Source organism: Zootoca vivipara, chromosome 9 (genome assembly GCF_963506605.1).
Source record: "Zootoca vivipara chromosome 9, rZooViv1.1, whole genome shotgun sequence".
Lineage (NCBI taxonomy): Eukaryota > Metazoa > Chordata > Lepidosauria > Squamata > Lacertidae > Zootoca > Zootoca vivipara.
This window is the reverse complement of record NC_083284.1, coordinates 63,067,112-63,090,621: the sequence shown is the minus strand read 5'-3', so window position 1 is coordinate 63,090,621 and position 23,510 is coordinate 63,067,112. Positions and strand designations below refer to the sequence as shown.

Genomic DNA, 23,510 nt, shown 5'->3' with positions numbered 1-23,510 from the left:
TGTGTGTGTGTGTGTGTGTGTGTGTGTGTTCTTCCTTGTGTGGTTATTGCTGCCTCTGAAGCAACCCCCAGTGCTGAGTTGAATTAGGACTCTCATTCCCTCGCTGCTCATTCCTGCACAGCAAACTGCAGTTGTTGCCCAAGATCACTCTTCCATACAGCTGTTGAAGGTATAGGAGCCCTGCCCTGCTTTGCATCTGTTCATCTGTAACGTAGAGACAGAAAAATAGTTCCAAAATGTGAGTCCCGTGCTGCGGGTCAGCTCAGGTTACAAGTGGTTCTGCATTTTGAAATAAAGATGACTCTTAGATTGGTTAACCAAAGTGCTAGGTCAGGGGTGGCACACCGTGGCACGTTAGGCTGAGTCCAGCCTTGCCAAACCACTACAAGTGGCCCGACAGCTGCCAATGATTTGAATCACCATCACAGCACCAGGCTGACAAGAGAAGTTTAAAGTTCTCCTCTCAACAGTATGAAGGAAGCATTGCCCCATTGCATTGTTAAGGTGATGGGAGGGGCACTTTGAATCTTCACTGCAGTGGGGACAAGTGTTGTGTGTGCAAGTGAGTTGATGTGTGTTTGAAGATAGGAGTGTGAGAGAGTGAAATAGTTTTCCTTCATCTATGTGTGGTGTGTGTGTGTGTGTGTGTATTGTGAATTTGTAGTGTATATCTCTGTGTCTACACAACCACTTTGGCCATGATCACTCTTGTGCCCATGCTGGCAAATAGCTTTTAGATGACTGGCCAACTTGAGCCCAGTCCTTTAAAAAAAAGTAGCAGCAACGCCGCTTTAGTTGATTACCAATTACACTGATTAAAGGTGGCCGCTCTAGAAAGTAGTTGTAGATGAAGGCATATAAAATATTGTTATTTTGGTTACTTTATTTATTGGTGACATTTTGGTTGTAATAGCTCCCAAACTCACAATGAAAACAATTCACAAAGTAGTCCAAATCTGAGGAAATAAATTCACTAGTCAAGAACCCTGCCAAAGTGGCAACAATTTGCAAATTATGTAACACACACCAGTTTGCACTATTAGTAAAATTTGAATGTGATACATTTTCCTAGCTGGACAGAACTTTCATTGTAACCCACATATGGGCCATTATTTCTGCAGTTGCATATCCATATATTTTGCTACATGAGCTATCAGCCAAATATGTAAACATGTAATTGTTGCACACAGGAATTGGGGCAGAATTTCTTACACAGAGTTAATATCTAGGTAAGGAATTTATGAATCTGTTTCAGGTATAATGCTAAACCATAAAAGACTGCAATGAGGAAATTCAAAGCACCCACTTACTGCAGTTTCTTGGTACATAACACAGACTGTGATTAGTTTAAACCATATCTCAAACTATGGTTTATGAACCTGGCTTGTTAATGAACTATAATTTAAACCAGTGCTTTTCAGACTTCAGGTTTGTGGGATCTACAATGTGTTTTTCCTGGAAACCAGGGCTCACGGGGTGGAACTGTCTGACATAAATCATACACTGGAATAATCTGAATATATGAGTACATATCTACATCTTCGTACAGATCAGGGGTTTGGAATACAAAGCTTTGTGCTAACAATATTGCACAAAGACCTGGTCAAAGGCAAATGATTTATATTCATATTTTACAGGAGAGGAACACAGAGACTAATAAGTGGCTAGCCCGAGGTCAGTAAAGGCAGAGAGATAATTTTTTACTTGCTATGGTTAAATTATTGGGAGTCAGGAACCCTTGCTGATCTCCTGTAAGTCATCCAGAGAACTACCATTAGAACCTGGTCTATGTTTTGCCCTCCACTACGGTACTTTAAACTAGCCATAGTTGGCACCATTTTTAGACACAATAAACAATAGTTAGTGAAAGGCAGGGAATGGGTGCTTCCAAACCTTCACAGGCAAGGGGAGTGTATGAGCCCAAGGTTAATGCCCACTCATTCATAATTTAGTGTTATGTCAAATAGGCCACTGAGCCAAACCACTGATACAGCTACTCATTGACTATTTTGGTTGGCTGTGGCTGTCTCAAGGCCACAGATAGTCCTGCTTCCTGTGGTCCTCTAACTGGAGGTAACAGGGATTGAACCTGGAATCTTCTGCATATAAAACGTGTTATGTGTCAGAGCTGTTCCCTCTCTGCAATCAGGATTCAAACCTATGACATTTTCAAAGTGGAAGCCCTTTGCTTTTCACATAGTGCCATGCCTTCATCAGGATCATTGATTTCATCAGTCAAAAATATATCAATAGTGCAAACAATAAATGAATATTACTCTGAAAGTGATAAAGCAATAGGCATGGATAGCAAAGATTCTAAGATTTAACGGCTGCCCTACAGTGATTCTGCACACACAAAACTTAGGAGGAATTTCCATTGTACATGCATAAGTCAAGGACAAAGATAACCAAGTTATCTTGTCAACTCACTCAGACAATTTAATTGTCGGCCATCAGTGTTTGGGAATCCTAATTCTGGAATTGCTAATTACAAAACTTTCTAAACATTTCGGGAGGTGTTCATGTGCAATTTGGATAGGGCATATACCAATTAAACCAAATCATTTATATTCGTATGATTGGTCTGCTAGAGAAACTAATGCATATTTGTAGACTTGACATATTTGGATGCAGTGTATATGTCAGCACAATTATGTATTCACTAGTTTAGCATGCATTAGACAAGCTACTTGTTGCCATTTTCATTTGCAAGCTACTTCAGAATAATCAGCAATGCATTAGTTTTAAAAGCAGGCAGTTAGTTTCAATCCAGCCAAAGTCAGTCTCAACCGAAATCAATGAGACTTGTGGTAGGCTGCAAGCTTGTTCACATGAATTTGGGAGTTAGACAGAGTAAGTATATACTACCAAGCAGACATGCATAGAATTAGGCTGGAGATTGCAAGTAACTTGTACCCCCCAAAAATGTCAGTAGTGAAAACAATAGCTGCAGGTACTTAAAATGATAAAGCAATCTGTAATTGTTGGCAAAGATCCTAAGATTTATTGACTGTAAGGCTGCAGACCTTTATAGGGCAGTGAGAACTGCAGCCTGATCCTATGTAGATGTACTTGGAAGTAAGACTTCACTGTATTCAGTGAGTCTCACTACCAAGTAAGTGTGCAAAGGAGTGCAGCCATACCAATTCCTAACTTTTGTTAGATTGGAACAAATGCTTTAAAAAGCCTCTGCCTTTAATCTATTATTTTTATATGTGTTTCTGTTGAGAATAATCAGCACCTCAACCATGTTTTGAAGACCGTCTGCCACATCAACAATGAGCTACTTGACAGCTCAAATGTTCCATGCGGTTTTTTCCAAGTTATTTTTCTGTTACATGCACTCTGTTACATATTCTGTGGAAGTATACAATTGGTTTATAAAAGACGAAATCACTGCAAAACTCTGATAATACACACTATAATCTAAAAACCAATTGGGCAAGGATGCAGAACTGGCTGCTGTCCCCAGGCCCCCTCACCCCGCTTCCTTGCACCCCTTCTCCCCATTACTGAGCTGTTACCACTGATCGGATTAGCTGCAGGGGGAAACTGCAACAGGAACATTCCCTTCTCCCACCTGCTTGCTCAGCTGACTAGAGATAACAGCACAGCCCTGTGGAAGAAGAAGCACGGCAGAATCCTACTGCCAAAGCTGCCCTCTTTACACAGTGTACTACAAGCTTCACAGAGCAGTGAAAGTGCCAGCAGGGCCTCACCTGCAGATCTCAACATCTGTGCAGGTGTATATAGGAAGAGGCACACCTTCAGGTATTCGTCAACATAAGCATCTTGAATTGGGCTCAGAAGTACCAGTGAAGCTTTTTTTTTTAAGAACGGGTGTCAGCATCCTGCACCAGTTGCAGCTTCTGAACCATCTTCAAGGGCAGCCCCGCATAAAGTGCGTTAAAACAGCACTGTGTCCTGCAAGCTCAGTAAAGTTTTGGTGCTTGGCACATATGCACCACACACACACACACCAAATTCATATAGTAATTCTCCGTCTCATTCACCCTAAGAGACATTGTTAAAACAATTTTAATAGTTTGAACCACACAGCCTGTTTGTCAAGGCCCCATTCTCAACCTGTGAAAGATTCCTGGAATTGCTAAAGCACCTTAAACTTTAGTAGTCTAGCATAACTGCCTTGTGAGGAAACTGATAAAAATTGACATCATTTACAGCTGTACCTTGGGTCTCAAATGCCTTGGCTCCTGAACAAATTGGCTCCCTAACGATCAAAACCAGAAGGGAGTATTCCGGTTTTCAAATGATTTTCGGAAGCTGAACGTCCAGCGCGGCTTCCAATTGGCTGCAGGACACTCCTGCAGCCAATTGGAAGCCATGCCTTGGTTTTTGAACAATTCCGGGAGTCAAATGGACTCCCAGAACGCATTCTCTTCAAGAACCAAGGTATGACTGTATAAGCAAGTATTTTAGTGAAGAGTAGTGTAGGCTTTTAACACATTGTTATACAGAGGTGGCGTAGAGCTACAGTGCTAGCTTCCTGGCATTAGCACTGCTGCAAGATGGCAGCAAAGCCAAGGTTTTGCAAGGGTGCTGGGGCTCTGCCAGCATGCTCGCACAAGCACCTTGTCCCCCTGTCTCCCAGTAAGCAGCAGTGACAACATTGCCAGGAAGTAGCCATTGCCGTTTCAACCCATCAGGCAAACCACTACCCGCTAAATGCTAACAACCATCATTTCCTGCTGACTACATAGTGAGTACAGAGCACTAAACCATGGTTTAGCAGTGCCTGAATGAGCCCAAGCAAAGCGTTGAGCTTGCACACTCCTTCTCCTCTTCCATCCATCGCATCCTCCTGTGCAGCTGGGAGGAGGAGCTTTTCTTTTGAAGTTCCTGACACATGGTGATATGTTTGAACCAGGGATCCTGGTTTAACAAGCTCTGTTAGACTTCATGACAAACCAATTTCGTACCATGGGTCATGAATCTCTGTACTGTTAAAAGTTTAAACTTGTGGAAGTGTAGCAATGAGAGTGTCGCATGTGAGCCAGAAACTTTGTTCAGGCTCATCCACATATGTAGCTCCTAAGCATGGTTTAGTGTTGTGTGAGAATGTAGCTGCTATACTGCCTACTGTGCTCAGTAATTTGCATAAAATTGGAGAACAGTATTCTAATGGAGTTTAGGGATACTGTGTTTTGAATATTTTTATGAATGAGCTTAGCAAACGCAACTGCTTTGCTTTGATCCAACAATGCATGTTTAGTGTTGTGTATTTAAATTGCTTAATGTAAATGAGATTAGAACTGGAGCTTTGCATGCTGAAGAAGTGCTAGAAAAGCGATAAATAACAACTTGAAGATCAAGCTTGTGCATTGTTAATCATGTCTTAAGTTAGACATTGCTTTCACGCTTCGACTCAATTAGCATTTGGTCCACATCTTTTTTTCATGCAAATTGTGATGAAATATTTATTAGGGAGTGTCACAAAAGATTCAGGTAGTAATAATAAATGGCATAGTTTAGGTTCTACAGCTAGGAGGGAAATGTTTCAATCTATTTGCCAAGCATGCCTTCCTCTTAGCACGTTTCTCCCTTGCGTCCTGAGATCGAGTGTCTTCAAAGTCCATGACACCTTTGGTAAAGGCTGTTCTCCAACTGGAGCTCTCACAGGCCAGTGTTTCCCAGTTGTCAGAGTTTATGCTACATTTTTTTAGATTTGCCTTGAGACAGTCTTTAAACCTCTTCTGTTGACCACCAGCATTACGCTTTCCATTTTTAAGTTCGGAATAGAGTAGTTGCTTTGGAAGATGATCATCAGGCATCCGAACATCATGACCAGTCCAACGAAATTGATGTTGAAGAATCATTGCTTCAACACTGGTGATCTTTGCTTCTTCCAGTACACTGATATTAGTTCGCCTGTCTTCCCAAGTGATGTGTAAAAATTTTCAGAGACACCGTTGATGGAATCTTTCAAGGAGTTGGAGATGGCGTTTATAAATGTCACCACTGTGGAAGGACGTGTGGATCCAGAATTGGCCTCCACAGTCACTTACGGACTCATTGTTAAAACCGTGTTTATGGAAGACAATCTTACTCGGCTACAAGTGATCGCCAAAGAGAAGAGTTTCAATCAATATTTTGAAAGCACAAGAGAATGTTTCATTGCCTAATGGAACAGAACACAACATTGACTCTGAGTAATCAGAAACGAGCATTAAATGTGCAAATTCCTTTTTGGCCTTTAAACAAAACAAAGAAGTTTTTTCTTCAGTGAATATATATCGTAAAGACCAGTCCAGACCTGAAACATGGAATACACTTTTAAAAATTATAATATATGTCCTCCTTTCTCTTCCTTCTGTCTGAATTTTCTTCTCACGCATACATGCATGCACGCACACACACATACATTTCTGCTACACCTGCTGGAAATCCTTCCTTACAACTATTAGAATTGCAGGAGCCAAGTCCTCTTCTGTAACTGACCACCCTACAGATTCTGGTCCCTGAGGCAGTGAGAAGCCCATTTCAGCCCTGGGACAGTTGCTGGCACATCCTCACACGGCAAGTCCTTCTGCACTCTCTGCAGTTTAATTGTAAGGGATAGCAGTGCCCTTCCAGAGTGTAGGAAGTAGAGCAGGAACAAGTAACAATGGCTTTTTGTCCTTCAGATGGCACACACCATTCTCACTGGCTGACTTGTTCTCCAGAAGCAAACTTATGCACACTTTCCAGGGAGTAAGTCCCATTGCACAGTATATAGACAAAGAAGGAGGAGTAAACATTACCAGCTCTCCATAAAACTAGCTCAAGGATGCTGAGTAATAATATTTTCCTTCACTTCTAGTAATGCTTAACAGCACAGGCACTGTAATTTTTTTTAAAAAAATCCTGCGCCATAGGAGAGGCTGCAGTCCTAAGAAATATGTCTTCTTGCACCAAATAGGACTTCTTAATAAGCATTCTTCAGAACTTGCTGAAATCCGAGGTCAGCAATGCCTCCCACTTTTTGCCTCTCCCACTGCACACATTTTGTGGATATTAATGACGATAAAAGTGCAGTATTGAGTGCCATTTGGAACCACAGTTACAATTGCCTTTCCAGCTTGTTGTGGCAGATCAATGTTTCAGCAATGCTGAAGAACCCTTGCATTTAGAGGGGTGTGTATATTCAGAATCAAGAAGGAACATGGTATAATGGGGAAAGGGTTCACTGGACAAAGTGCTGTGCGTCACTTAACCTCTGACCTAGCAGGGCAAATAAAAAAAAGCCATTTAAAAAAGTAATTACACACACACTTTTTTTAAGGAAAGCAGATTTTAAAATTTCAATTTGTAGAAAGTGTCTCTTTTTAAAAACAACCTGCTTTCTGGCACTTGTAAGTCTTCCTTACTTGAGGTTGTCATCAATTTGTCTTGAGAAAATCTCCGTGACTTTAATATTTGCATGACTGACAGAAATTCAACAAGTGTGTCATCTCCCATCTCTGTGTCAGGAAACACTGCACTTATTGCATTTTCTGTCAGTTCGATGCTAAAGCAGGCATAGGCAACCTTGGCTCTCCAGATGTTTTGGAACTACAATTCCCATGATCCCTAGCTAGCAGGGCCCAGTGGCCAGGGATCACGGGAGTTGTAGTTCCAAAACATCTGGAGAGCCAAGGTTGCCTATGCCTGTGCTAAAGGCTCTGAATTTCTGTTGGAAGAAGAAAAGTGGCAATCCTACTTCAGATTAACCATTGGAGGGGGGAGGAGGAAATATATTATTCACATCTTTAACTGTGTTTACCTCCTTATGGCGGGAGGCAGAAGGCTGCTGTGGTTTTGACTACAGCGTTCCTTAGATCCATCTATTTCATATCTTTTTCTTAATTCCCAAGTGCAGATTTCTACACTCCTGCATGATGGAAGATACAAAACTGACAGTTGCTTTGTTTCCAGATTCTTTTAGCTCTCTCTCCCTGGGGTTTTTGAGAAATACAAGCACAGTCTCCAGGTACTTTTGAAGTATAAACACAAGCAGCACCTGCTTCGATCTGTATCGATCTGAAGAGACAGAGACAGCACTGCCAATCTTTCTTTACACAGAGAGGTAATGATTTTGTGCCCCTCAGTAATCCCCTCAACACAAAAGCCCCAGCTTTTAATGGGAAGACATAATGTATAGGGAGTGAAGGGGGCACATCCTCGTCTGGCAGATCATAACAGTCAGTTCCCCCAAAGTCTACAACAGAGTGCCCTTTCTGCCAAATAGTTGGGCCAATGATGATTTCCTGGACCTGTTCTTCCTTAAACATCCATGTGTAGTGGGGCAGTGGGTTTCGTTCTTCATAACTGCATGCACAGCTGCAAACACAGTGCTAGGGCTTTTTGCGCCCTAAGCAAAACACTTTCTGGCGCCCCCTGGGTGCATGTGTCATGATGCACACACGCCCCAGCGCGCTTGCGGAGCTTTGCGTGGGGAGTGGGAGGCTGAGGCCGCTTCAACTGAACAGCTGAGAGGTGCAGCGAGGCGGCCCCAGGCTGCCGCTCCCTGCGCGAAGCTCCCGAGGCGCGTGGGGATCGCTGGGAGCGCGAGCCTGGGGGTGGGGCTGCCTCCTCCCGCTCTCTGCTTCGCTGCAGCCTGCAAGACCCTGCTGATCATGCTGGCTGGTGGGCCCCGCTCGCCCTTCTGCCGCTGCCGCTTCTCTGCCGCTCCCCGCACACCTCCGGAACTTCTCACCGGGAGCGCAAGCCTGGGGCCGCCTCGGCCGCCTTTCAGCTGTTCAGAGGAGGCGACCCCAGGCCTGCGCTCCCCGCACGCCTCCGGATAGTGGCCTGAGGCGGCGGGCGGCGGGCGACCTGGTCAGCGCCCCCTCCATTTTGGCGCCCTAGGCCATGGCCTAGTTCGCCTTAATAGAAGCGCCGGGGCTGCACAGCTGCATGCAAGAGCAACAGAACGTAAATAAAGCTCACAAATAAGGCAACTGACATTGCAGAGCGAAGAATTCCATTCCTTTTGTAGTGGCTGCTTCAGCAAAGCAACTTTTATTTATTTCCTTATTAAAGCCCCAACAGCCATATGCTAAGCTGTTAACAAATATTTTATGTTTAGATGCAACATGGGAGATCTTTACTATCTGCTTGGCTGTGCTGGCTTTCTTGGAAAACAAATTTATAACTAGTACATGGAGACAAGGTGGTATAAAATTGTTCTCGTAATGCTTCTTTGGGTTATTGAGGGTGGGATATCTCGCTCATCATTGTCAGTGGGTTACAAACACATAAAAACCGATAGCATACCATAAATAATACAATGATACACTAGAGGAGCAGATAACCACACCTGAAAAATTCATACTAAAGCCAGCAGATACTGTTGGCAGTTCCCTAAAAAAATACATCACATACATTGCATAAAAGCTTGTGGAAATAAGTAGGATTCAAGCTGGTGCTGAAATGGCAATACGGTAGGTGCAAGCTTAAAACTAGCATTAAAACTAACATTTCTGAGGTATTGCAATTTTGTACCGGTAATGGAATGGATGAACTTGGTATACTTAAGGGTATGAACAGTTGAAGATGGAGAACAAGTAAAAATGGAAAATGAATTAGATTTGTTTCCAACCATATCAGAGAGCAGGTCTAAACCACAGAGCCTAGGGGTTGCCAATCAGAAGGTCCGTGGTACAAATCCCCGCGACGGGGTGAGCTCCCGTTGCTCTGTCCCAGCTCCTGCCCACCTAGCAGTTTGAAAGCACCTCAAAGTGCAAATAGATAAATAGTTACCGCTCCGGCAGGAAGGTCAACGGCGTTTCCCGTGCACTGCTCTGGTTCGCCAGAAGCGGCTTTGTCATGCTGGCCACATGACCCGGAAGCTGTATGCCGGCTCCCTCGGCCAATAACGCGAGATGAGCACCGCAACCCCAGAGTTGTCCGCGACTGGACCTAATGGTCAGGGGTCCCTTTACCTTTACCTTATATCAGAGAGATCAGATTAGCCACTCCCTTCGTTAATTGCTTGGAGATGCTGCAGATGTGCAAAGTGTCATTGGGGCCATAGTTAAAGCTTTTCTACCACTCCCCAAGTTGCCTAGCACCTCAGCCCTGCTACCCCTGATGTCCACTTGTTTGCATAGATCAGGCATCCCCAAACTGCGGCCCTCCAGATGTTTTGGCCTACAACCCCCATGATCCCTAGCTAACAGGACCAGTGGTTGGGGAAGATGGGAATTGTAGTCCAAAACATCTGGAGGGCTGGAGTTTGGGGATGCCTGGCATAGATGAAGCATATGAATATAGATCTCCATGCTTCCATGTGAGCTGGAATCCTGTGCAATCAGGGTTCCAGCCTCCGCTGAAGCCTGCTTGTACTGAGGACTTTGCACATGGGCTTCAACAATGCAGACATCCTTGGTGAAGCATGGACAGCAGGCGTGTGGAAGGCATACAGTGCCAGGGCAGAGTCGGTGTCATGGCCCCACTGCCTCTTTGTATACGTACACCCCCTTCATGCACTTGACACATGGAGGGAATGTCAGCCGGGGGCATTTGGAACCTATTGCACAATTCTTCAGATTCCAATCTAATCTGTCTGGTGGTGGCGGCAGCATCCATCTGCCTCAAAAGACAGTGGAGTGCATCTCTGGGGGTGAAGCTAAACTGCTGTGTTAGCAGTACTGAAGTTACCTCCCTGGGGGTACAAGCCTGGGCAGTGTGTATGGAGGTCCTGGGCTGATGTGGTCCAAAGGAAAGCAGAGCAATATGTTTGGCACCAACTTGGCTGCAGTGGTTGTCAGAAGGATGTGTACAAGGCGCCATCCAACCATCTTAGGGACTCCACTCCGGTTTTGTGTAGGGTTTACTCCTTAGCCTTTTCTTCTTCCCAATATATCCCGCATGGCAGCAGAGGTTTAGGATCAGAGTTTTCCTTCTCCTAGATGGACTCCCTTCCCAGGTTGATGAGCCCCATCTGCCCCCTTCTTGACCGTTGGGGCCCCTATTGGCCTTATCTGCTCGATCCACAAGAGCCTGACTTTGTATGCAGGGGAATTCCCTAACTCACCGAGGGTTTGAGACCCATTGGCTACCCTCACCTGGTTTAGCCAGCCAATTGAAGCCATTTCCCATGGTGTGGCCACTGTCGAATGCTGACAGCTTCTTGGAGCCACAGGTGAGAGCTGAGTGCAGGGTGGGGCCCAAAGGTGGACACACTACCCCAGAAGGAGCACAGCATGTCCCCCACCAGAGATACTACCCCTCCCCTAAGAACCCCACACCTGTTATTTAGATGGTTTTATGCTACTTTTTTGCCTAAACTGGTTACCATTTGCCGTGAATAGCATGTAATAAATCCGAAGTCCACTTGCTTGTGTATTGTACGTTGCTGACTTGGCATCATTGCTGATGTGTGCCTTTGTCCCAATATATTGTTGGAATATGGTTGTGGGTGCACACAGCGCCGTCTTAAGCGCCCCTGTCGCCATGGTGCGCCAGATCTCTCCGGCGCCCTTCCGCCCCGTTTCCCAGCGCGGTGGGCGGGTGGGCGTGGCGCTGCTGCGTGGCGGGCGGGCGGGCAGGCACAGCGCGATCTCTCCGTCGCCCTCCCCCCCCGTTTCCCAGCGCGGTGGGCAGGTGGGCGCCGCGCGCAGCTGCGCAGCGGACCGGCGGACTGGCTGGCCAGCGGGCGGGCGCAGCTCGCGACGCCCTCCTGGCGGGCCGGCGCCATGGTGCCCTGCGCCACCGGGGGTCTATGACGAGCCAGCCCTGGGTGCACACAAGTATATTATTTGAGCACCAGGATTTTCTGTATGAAATGAAAGACATATTCTTTGTTGATTTTAATTTCATAAAATTAAAGTGCCCAGCAGATACACTTCTGATTAAAAAAAAAAGCTCCTGGGGGAAAAAATGTGATCATTGTGTAGGTCCCTGTAAGCATTACTTTTAGCAGCAGCAGTAGAATTAGCACATGTCATGTTATGACTCCACTAATAGCATTGGAGTAGCTCGAGATGCTTTGGTGCTTATAATCTAGGTTACAGGGGGGAAATTGATGATTTCAGACAGAATAATAATCGAGGAATATTTTTAGAACTTAGAGCATTTTCCTTAATGTAAGCAGAGTTTAAGATAGCTACTTTATCCTCTTTTCTGGGGATTTAATTAAGGAAGGATAACAGAGGATCAGATCGGAGGGCAGAGTCAGTCATGCTTAAGTTCAAATAAATCTAGAATAACTCATACAAGCATAAAGTTGGAAAGGAATACATGGGTCATTTAGTTCTGTTTACTGCAACTTGAGTCATCATCCATTGTGCCTAATTATTCACTCATGTATGTGGGCATCATAAGTGATGTTGGTGGTCATCACTGGGCATCCTGGGGGTGGGGCAGAGTACCTGCAATTTACAGTGCTATTGATTGCTTCAGAAAAGAGAAGAAGAAGAGTTTGGATTTGATATCCCGCTTTATCATTACCCGAAGGAGTCTCAAAGTGGCTAACATTCTGCTTTCCCTTCCTCCCCCACAACAAACACTCTGTGAAGTGAGTGGGGCTGAGAGACTTCAGGTATCTGAAGAAGTGTGCCTGCACACGAAAGCTCATACCTATGACAAACTTAGTTGGTGTCTAAGGTGCTACTGGAAGGAATTTTTTTATTTTTTGTTTCGACTATGTCAGACCAACACGGCTACCTACCTGTAACTGGTATTTAAGGCTGCAATCAAGACTGGTTAGTTTTATTAGCTCAAGGTTGGAAGATTGGAGAAGTACCAACGAAAGAACAATGGCAAGAAAAATTGATGAATTATGCAGAATTAGCAAAGTTAACAGGCAAACTACATTAAAAGGACAATAGTGACTTTAAAAAAGAATAGGAACCTTTCACAACTTACCTACAGAGATGGACTCATTGGCAGGTTTTGAATAAACATTCACAATTTTATTCAAGTAAAATATAAAGAAACACAATGCAATACCACTTAAAGTTATTTAACATGCAGAAGATAACAAATAATGTAACAAACCGGAAGGGGAAGATGAGGGAAGTCAACAGGACGGGGGGGAATGTAAAATGTAAAATTGAATTCATTCCTCTGATTTCTTCGTAATTTTTCGCTAAGTTATAATAATTAAATAATTCAGAGGAGACCGTAACAATTTGGAAACCATTTATTAATTACATCAAGAGCAAATTGGAAAACCCAAATGTAATCTCAGATGTTTAACGATTTTGTCATGAATATTTGATCTAGAAAATATGCAATTACATGTATTTTTCTTTGTCTTTTTTTTCTTTTCTTTAATAGTTAAATGAATTAAGGTATGTAAATAATATGTGGAACACATAGATAAGCCCAAAACAGGATGGAAAGTGCGGGGGGCGGGGAATGGGGAGGAGTGGGAGGGAGGGAGGGGGTAAAATAAAAACGATATTTCAATGTGGGGAAAAAATGTAAAATTGGATACTTGTATTTGCAATTTGGTATAACAAAAGAAATCTAATGAGAGAGAGAGAGAGAGAGAGAGAGAGAGAGAGAGAGAGAGAGAGAGAGAGAGGAGACTGGATAGAGTTGTGCAGCAAATGTGTCTTCTGGAATGTAGGCATAATTTTTTTTTATTAATGAAGTAGGGATTTGGCCATCTCCAATGGCCTAACTGAACATCCCAACCAGCACTGTGGTAGGTTTTGTTCAGTTAGGCCACTCAAGGGTCCCCAGCTCATGTTTGGAGCAAGCAAATGAAAAGATAGACAGACATAAAATTGAGGGAATTAAACCGGTACACTTGACCGACCGCGGCACATTGTGAAACTAGAAGTCTGCTAAAAAAAAGGCACTGTAATTAGGTCATGTCTGAACTGAAGCAGGGGCTCGAAACTCTTAAGGTATTATCTTCCCTCTGAGCACTTTTCACAACTACATTTACTGGCTGTGTTTAGCATTTCATGTGCTTTCTCATATGTTGCTCATTTTAAAAGTCTGCAGTGGACTCCTGCTGCCACAGGTATTACTTTTCCAAATTATGTACTTTTCTGAAACTTGTTGCATATGGAGGAAAACCTGGGTGAAACAGTAGATCGTCAAAACCAGGTGAAACCAAAAAGCCTATACTGTACTTGGTGTCAAGCCTATAAAATGATGCATATAACTTTCCTGATGCAGAAAAGGATATTGTATTGCAGGCACAGCCTCGCATGTACATAGTCATTGTCTTGGCCATGACTGCAGCCTGGAGGCCAGTATTATTCAGCAACCGTGACCCCCATCCTGGTCCTTGAGTGGGAATACATTTGACAGCAAGGTCAGCTTCCTCGTGAGGAGAGAACACTGGAGATCTATTACGTGTTTGTCATATTTGCAGATGTTATATATTTACAAATATGTAGATTAAGTAGAAAGCAAGCGGACACACAAACAGGCAGTGTTAGTCCTAAAGCAGTGTCAGATCCCATATGCGACAGCACACTTTGAACCTCCCCAAAGATGCATCTTGTCAGCTAGCTGAAGGAGCGTCTCCACCTCCATCATTCTGCCCGGACACTGAGGTCCAGCACAGAGGGCCTTCTGGCGGTTCCCTCGTTGCGAGAAGCCAAGTTGCAGGGAACCAGGCAGACGGCCTTCTCGGTGGTGGCACCCGCCCTGTGGAACGCTCTCCCATCAGATGTCAAAGAGAAAAACAGCTACCAAATTTTTAGAAGACATCTGAAGGCAGCCCTGTTTAATAGATTATTTTATTTCATTTTTCTGTTTAATAGATTATTTTATTTCATTTTTCTGTTGGAAGCCGCCCAGAGTGGCTGGGAAAACCCAGCCAGATGGGCGGGGTATAAATAATAAATTATTATTATTATTATTATTATTATTATTATTATTATTATTAGCCCAAACTACTTTATTATTGTCATTTGTTTATTTATTTTTATGGCCCTTTATATAATGCCATTCAACAATCTGCATTAACAAAAATAATATAAACAAAAAAAATATTTAAAAATAAATAAATTATGGCCTCGGTCCAGTATACCTGAAGGTCCAGTAAATGGCCTCGGTCCAGTATACCTGAAGGAGCGTCTCCACCTCCATCATTCTGCCCGGACACTGAGGTCCTGCCCTGTGGAACACCCTCCCGACAGATGTCAAAGAGGAAAACAACTACCAGACTTTTAGAAGACATCTGAAGGCAGCCCTGTTCAGGGAGGCTTTTAATGTTTCATAGATTATTGTGTTTTATTTTTCTGTTGGAAGCCGCCCAGAGTGGCTGGGGAGACCCGGCCAGATGGGCGGGTTATAAACAATAAATAATAATAATAATAATAATAATAATAATAATAATTATTATTATTATTATTATATATTAGCATTCCTGAGGGAATCCTTTCCCTAAGCTTCATATGCACACACCAGGCACTTTAGCACGGACCTTGAGCTCTTTGAAGAAAAGTCTACAAGGACCAGAATTACCACAATCAAAATTAATTTGTAAAAACAAGAACTCCTTGCACTCAGAATATGTTTCCTGGGTGATTTCTAAAAGGAAAAGAAATGTGTAAGAACAACCTAACGATAATAAGAAGTAGTATTGCAGTTAAAAAGCAGATGAATGCAATGAACAAATCTATTGAATTAACAAGACACAATGTATCGCTTATTTGTATTTAAAATACAGAAGGAGTTATGTTTTGAAACCCGAAAGACTGCATAGCAAAAGTGTAATGCTTTTGTTATTATTCATTAATATTCTGCCAGCCCTCTCTTTCTTTGCACCAGTAAGCCAGACAATCTGAGCATGTAATAAAATGCAGGTGACTGATATAAATTTGTAGATCATGAGGTAGTTGGTGGCCTTCTCACTGCACCCAGCCTTAATGTATGTAACACTGTTTTCTGAAGCATTTTGGAACGGTTCAGTTTGAATAGGGTGTTGTGCAAGGTGCCATTTGTTTTGCTCCTGTGACATCACAAATAACTGGTTCACAGGAATCTTAAAAAATATTCCTTGGTAAAGAATGAATGCGAGCAAGCCAAACAAACAAACAGCACGCATCTCCTTTTACATTATTTTCAAGGGGAAGGGCAAAAGTGGCGAGTGAACCAATGTTTGATATTCTCATATGATATGTTCCAGGCAAGCTGGAATTACACTGTAGGTGAAAATCCTATTGTGAGCACTTTTAAAATCCCAAATAACTATGGGTATATTTAGTAATCTGTCACTCCAAACATTAATCTGCGCCTGGGTTGCTGCTCAGGAAAGGAAAGTTTGCACGGGAAGCGAATTCCTCTGAGGACAAGCAGCTTTCGTCTTCTAAAAGCAACCTTTTTGGTGAGTCAAGTGCACCTTCAAGTGGGGAAAAACATCTATTAATTACTAGAGGTTTGTGGAAATACTTACCTAAAAAATCGATGTATTCTCTTCCATGGTGAGTAAGGCTATCAAAAATGTTATAATTGATTCTCTAACATCTCTAGAATAAAGAGGAGGGAGAAAGACAGAAATCATTCAGATTCCATTGAGTTTTGTTTATTATTATCAGATTGAGGCCAACACAGTTATGAGCCCATGCACTAACCCCCTGGCCCGGGAGCCAGCCCGTAAATAAGGAGACACGACAACAAATGTATGGGATCAAATTAGGCCACAACTTTATTGATTTCAGATGGCTTAGGCCAGGCACCCCCAACCTGCAGCCCTCCAGATGTTTTGGCCTACAACTCCCATGATCCCTAGCTAACAAGACCAGTGGTCAGGGATGATGGTAATTGTAGTCCAAAACATCTGGAGGGAGGGCCAAAGGTTGGGAATGCCTGGCTTAGGTATTGGGCGGGATCCCTCTCAGCCTGGCTGGGTCTGAGGATGTGCAGGGCAGATAGGTGTTGTGAAGGGGACTGTAAAACAAGAATTTACACAGCGTGCCCCCCACTTCACCTGATGTAGGGAGTTTGACCTTACGCTGCCGCTCTGGGCCAGTGACTCCCACAATCAACCCTTTAATGGGCCCCTTATACGCCGCCACATGAGGGTGTATTAACAATGCTACCCCCCCCCCTTCTGAAGATAGACTATAGGATTCCATCCAAGGCCTAATAATCACCAAAGTTGTGGCAATTGCTACGGGGAAGGCAAAACCTGCAGAGCAGGGGAAATTCCTTCCCGGCTCTGGGAAACAGCAACCATTGTGCAACCGTAGCAAGGCCCGTGGACCTAGGGAGGAAAAGGTTAGCCTGCAAGGAAACCACATAAAAATTAGAGGAAGGGATGAGTGGGTGACACTCCAGAGACCAAATGGAGAGATGGTCAGCTGGAGCCCAGCACTCCGTGGTCTTTGCCCCACCCCCAGCTGCCGCCAGTTGGGTAGCCAGGGAAGGGGTGGAGCAACAGCCAGCAACTAAAGGGGGTGTCACCCTGGCACGGGAAGCCTGCTCGGGGTCGCAAAACCCCTCCCACTGATTTGATGAGTGAGTGGTAATTACTTTCAGAAAGTCTGTTATGAGTGTGTACCTGGACTTGCATGTACACAGCCAGCGCTATTGTACTGTATGTTCATATACACAGTGCTGAGAAGTTTAGGATCTTTTGCTGGAGTTACGGCTTGTGCTTGTTATGGATGTGTGTTAATCCTTAATGTATCCCCACACGAAGCTCTTGCTCCAAGAAACAAAGAAAGCTTGGTTTATTACAGAAAACAGGAGTGACAGAATATATAAAAATGCTGCTATGGAAAGCAATATAAGCAGGTAACAGATTATAATACATACACATCTTAATTAAAGAGCAAGGGATGCCATAACTTTTCTAAAAGTTCTACAGAAACGTGACCATAGACCAGAAGTAGAGAGAAATGGGGGTGGGGAGGAAAGTATACCTGTCCTTAAAGCAAAGCAGAAGTATGCTGAGTCCTGGGGAGCCCAGGGTAAGTTCTGTCCTGTTGGGGTTATGAGAGCCAACTTACCTTTGAATCTTATATATATATATATATATATATATATATATATATATATATATATATATAGGGTCTTTGACCAGGCACCTCTTGAGCAGTGTGAAATTTCAAGCCCTGTGATTGCCAAGCAATCACAGTATGATGAACTGTGGGGTCATCACCTTGGCCTCCAGCTCAGACTATTTTACTTGTTTGAAGGTAGCATTCATCTGAAGATAGCAGGGGGGGGGGGGGGGAGGAAAAGAAATCCTGGAAGAATAGTGAAAAGACAAGAAAAATCCACCCAAGTACATCTCGCCCAAGAAGTTTTTCCATATCTGCGACTTCTAATTGCCAGTGCTCTACATTTACAGATCGGCTCAAAGGAGCGAAAGAAAAGGCTTCACCAAAGCCTTAGGTGGAGTTTGGACTTGAAGCTCAAGGATCTACCGTACTGAAGGAAGGATGCTGTACCTTTAAAAAGAACAAACAGTTTTTGCTATACAATGACAGCTCATACAGTTTCAGCTTCTCTAATGTCGGGAAAAGGGGGTCTTTCATTCAAATGAAAGAGTGTGTAGAAATGCAGATAGCTGTGATTATTGGGGTATTATATGTGGAGACAACATTGCCATAACACTAGAAGACTGACAGCTTTATTTTCCTTGGTGGTGTTCAAAAGCTTTTTGTAACATGAGCAGCACACAGCGATTCAAAGCTATTTCTCTGAAAGAAATGCTGCTTAGTGGGAATTATTCGTTGCTGGATATTGTTGTGTATGATTGAAATGTCACTCCCTGCCCCCTATATTTAACAACAGATTCAAGCCGATCTTTCCCAGTTCCAAACAGCAGTGGACTGAATAGAGCATACATAGCATGAATGTAATTGGTGATCTATTTACTGGCCTATTTATTCCTAGTTTTTCTTAGTTGCCCTTCACCCTATGGTCCCGGGGTGGGTTCTGTGAAGTAAAACTCAATCACAAAATAATGCATAATGAACAAACCATAAAACCAACAATAAAAGCATGAAGCACAAACTGCAACTGATAACACTGTTTACAGGGAATCACAGAATCATAGAGCTGGAAGAGACCACAAGGGCCATCCAGTCCAACCCCCTGCCAAGCAGGAAACACCATCAAAGCATTCCTGACAGATGGCTATCAAGCCTCTGCTTAAAGACCTCCAAAGAAGGAGACTCCACCACACTCCTTGGCAGCAAATTCTACTGTCAAACAGCTCTTACTGTCAGGAAGTTATTCCTAATGTTTAGGTGGAATCTTATTTCTTGTAGTTTGAAGGGAGGTCAATGAAAAACTCATGCTACACTTTTAAAGGCCAGGCTTGGTTCTTGAACTTAATCCGTTCCAGGATTAATCCATTCGACTTCCAAAACCATTCAAAAACCAAGGCATGCCTTCCAAATGGCTGCAGGAGCTTCCTGCACTCAAGTGGAGGCCGCATCGGATGTTCAGCTTCCGAAAAACGTTCACAAACTGGAACACTTACTTCCGGGTTTGCGGTGTTCATGACGCGATTTGTTCGGCAACTAAGCCATTCGGGAACCAAGGTCCCACTGTATGTAAAAAGAAGGCCCTGCCATGAGCTACTGCCCTCTGAGACTTCTAAGGATGGCAGCACTGTCCACAGGGCCTTTGCTGATCTCAATAAGCCAACTGTCACAAAAGGAGAGGAGGTGCTCCTTCAGATATTTGAGCCCCAGGTTGCTTATGGCTTCCTGCATTAACATAGACACCTTGAATTGGGCTCAGAAGCAAATAGAGAAGCAGTCAAGATGCTTCGGGTGCAATAGGAGTTTTTACAACCATAGCGGACTTCATTCCAGCTGCTTCATTCTGCACCATTTACAGCCTCCATGCTATTTATATGCCACTTACCATTGTAATCATCTCTAAACTGCGTACAGCAAACATAACAAATACAATAAGGATAAAATCAGTTTAAAACTAACCATAAAATCATAAATGACTTAATATGCCTGCTGAAATTACTGATTTGTTTAGGGGGGATCTTGTTATATTAATGAATAAATGGGCAAGGGTGATCCATAGATTGATGGATGGATGGACGGACGGACGGACGGACAGACAGACAGATAGTGAGCAGCCTGCCTGGAGCATTGAGGGCTGGGTAAGACTGATAAGGGAGTGCTTCATTTTGCCAGTCTGTCATTCAAATTGGAGCCAGGACTGAACTTGGCTGCCACTAGCTGTGTAGCCCTTTTGTGAGTTCTGTTTTTGTGTTTCATCTGTTGATCATGAGAAAGGCTATACCTACTTTAATCCTTGCCTCTGGAGTGCAGTGAGACAAACAGTGCAGTGTATCGGTTGGTGGGGGTTGTGGGAAGGTTGAACACAGCCAGCATAAGATAACGTCACAGGATCCTAAAAGCAGTAGTGTTGAGATTGTGGCCAGAAGCAAAAGTAGATAAGGACTTGTTCACTTTTAATTGGTGCACAGAAGAGCAGGCATTACAAGCTGCATCTGCTGAAATTCTCTCTTCTACATCTGCTGTATTTTTTTTGCATCTGCTATATTGTCATCTCTGATACAGTCCCTGTGCAAACATGTATTGTAGGGCAGTCATACTTAGGATTTTCTGCAGCTCAACCAGCCCTGTAGCTGTGCTTTTTTTTAACAGCAGATGATCTACCAGAATTAGGTGGAGAAACATTATCATTTGCTAATTGGTGCATATCACACTGCTGTTAAAGCTGCAACAGGAAGGGCCAGTTTAAAAGGTGGTAAGCTTGTAGGATTGTACTGCCAGTCTGGGGAAAAAAACCTGTTATCTGTACACATTCTTATGTGACTTGAGACTTCAAAGATGCTTGGCACATGATTCATTTTTTTACAAACAGGCTTCCATGCCCACTAACATGCAGATTTCAGAATGCCTAATTAACATGATACAAAAATAACTGGTGGTCCATTTCTATTTTGGCAGCAGGAAAAGGACATTTAAGTATGTATTTTCCTCTGCAGAAGGCTGGCGTTTGAAAACCTCCCTTCTGGCACAGCTCTTTCTTGTTTTATTTTAGAGTGAGCTAATCCCACAGACTTCTTATCATTAAAAGTCAGTTTAGATTTGTATGTAATTAAACCAGGTTATCTGTCATTCAGCCTAATTAGTTTGTTCCATCTTAATTACGTGTCATTTCCTTTCCAAACTCAGAAGCACCAGACCCCGGAAAGACAGGAGGGTGTGCAGGAATTTTTAACATACATACATACAAGAATTGTTAACACACTCTATTTAAGCAGGAAGAGTTATTCTGCCTTTTAAGTGGTTTGCAGAATAAACACATGTGCAAAAGTGCCAATCCATAGCTGATCCCTGATTTAAGCACCAATATTCCCTTGCATTGGCTTTAATTGAAGCTGGCAACATGATTTTCTTGCAGTGAGATCATTCTTCTTGCAGGGGGTTGGACTAGATGACCCTCAGGTTCCCTTCCAGCTCTATAATGTTGCGCGCAGGGAGCTGAGAGGCGTGGAGGAGGCAGCCCCAGGCTCCCGCTCCCTGCGTGCCTCCGCAGAGCGGCCTGAAGCCGTTCAAAAGCTGAGAGGCGCGGAGGAGGAGGCCCCAGGCTCCTGCTCCCCGCGCGAAGCTCCGGAGGCACCTGGGGAGCACGAGCCTGGGACCGCCACGCTGCGCCTTTCAGCTGTTCAGGCGGCCCCAGGCCAGCAATCCCCACGCGCCTCCGGAGAGCTGCCTGAAGCCGCTCAACAGCAGAGGCGTGTGGAGGCAGACACCAGCGTTCGGCGCCCCTTCCGCGCCCCTAATGGCCAGGCGCCCTGGCGCCTTGCGCCACCCAGCCCGGGCCTAGGGACGGCCCTGGTCAGGGATGATGGGAATTGTAGTCCCAAAACATCTGGAGGGCCGAGTTTGCCTATGCCTGTCCTAGAGTCTAGCAAAGGGTGTTTGCTAAGGATTTTGTCAGCCTAGGTAACCTTCACTTTCTCTTTCAGTTAAATGTAAAAAAATCTCCCATTCTTACAACATTTTGAAGTACAGTAGTCACCAGGAAAGACCGAATCTACTTTTATTGTGCTACGGTGATGTACCGTAGTGGACTGTTTGACACACTACTCATAGCAAACTCAAGTCTGGTGCTAGGAATGCTCTCAACAGGGCTACAGCTAATTCTGCTGCATTAATGGTTATATGTGTATCATACCTTAGTTTGCAACCTCAGGTTTGTCCCCAGCTTACATTTGCAAGAGTATACTTATAAAAAAATGTAACATTGATAAATGATAAATAGAAAACCTTTTTAAATATTTATTAACCGTAACTGCTGGGCTGCTGCTAGCCTTTAGAATGTCTCTTCTTCCTTGCTAACTGCAACAACAACAACAACAACAACAACAACAACAACAACAACAACAACAACAACAACAACAACAACAACAACAACATGAAAAAGAAGTATTATACACAACAGCAAAAGATTGAATTATTGGAGTGAGTGTTAAATTAAATATTGGTAAATGTCACAACAAGCATTTTGGCTCAACAAGATATTCCCTAGAGCATAGAATCCAGATTGCTGTATTAAGCTGGCGCTCACAGCTTTTAAGATTAGTGTTCTTTCCTGCATGAAACTACAGCGCTATTTAAGTACACAGTTGTCACAACTATTGTTAACAAGCTTCATTTCTTTGTTGCCTGCAGATACAGTAGCAGAAAGAAGTGCATTACGAGAACATGTGTATCCTAAACTACGGGAATTCTGCAGGGAAAACTACGGACTTGAATTTCAGGTAGCATTTTCCTCATTAAATATTTAAGTTGTGATGCACATGCAGAAAATCTTTTAGATTGATGCTGTATTGTGGACTTTAAAGTATCATTCTATGCAGAATTTGTTTAAAAAAATAAAAGGGGGTGTGATCATTCCACATGTAGGTGTAGCTACACTTGTGGGAAGGATCAGCTTGGGCTTATTGCAACCCTTTCTTCTCTCCTGCTCCCTGGCTCTTGGCTACAGACATATCCTACGGCACTGGCTACTACTTCCATGAGGAGAGTGTCACATGCATATACCTCTACCCCAGGCATCCCCAAACTGCGGCCCTCCAGATGTTTTGGCCTACAACTCCCAAGATCCCTAGCTAACAGGACCAGTGGTCAGGGATGATGGGAATTGTAGTCCAAAACATCTGGAGGGCCGAAGTCTGGGGATGCCTGCTCTACCCATTCCTCTCCTCTCCTTTGTCTCCAGCCCAGTAATTTGAGGGGGCCTTGCAGAAGAGAAGGGAGCAAATGGATGAGCATGTACAAGACATGCACTGGACTCCTGTTGCAAGTAATGGCCAGCATGCTATGGTGTGTGAGTGACTGAGAGCCAGATAGGTTAGCGTAATACTGAAGGCTCCTCACTGCAGATGGTGACAGCAGTTACGAAAATAAAAGACGCCTGCTTCTTGGGAGAAAAGCAATGACAAACCTAGACAGCATCTTAAAAAGCAGAGACAACACCTTGTGGACAAAGGTCCATATAGTTAAAGCTATGGTTTTCCCAGTAGTGATGTATGGAAGTGTGAGCTGGACCATAAAGAAGGCTGGTCGCTGAAGAATTGACACTTTTGAACTATGGTGCTG

At 43.7% G+C, this 23,510-nt stretch overlaps 1 protein-coding gene across 1 annotated transcript in view; it reads left to right on the top strand.

Moving 5' to 3' along the window:
* NWD2 (NACHT and WD repeat domain containing 2) overlaps window positions 1-23,510 on the top strand; it is a 66,931-nt gene that overhangs the window by 5,705 nt on the left and 37,716 nt on the right. Inside the window, exon 2 of the mRNA XM_035113495.2 lies at window positions 22,581-22,669. Coding sequence (XP_034969386.2) covers window positions 22,581-22,669 — 89 coding nt within the window. The remainder of the gene's footprint in view (window positions 1-22,580; window positions 22,670-23,510) is intronic.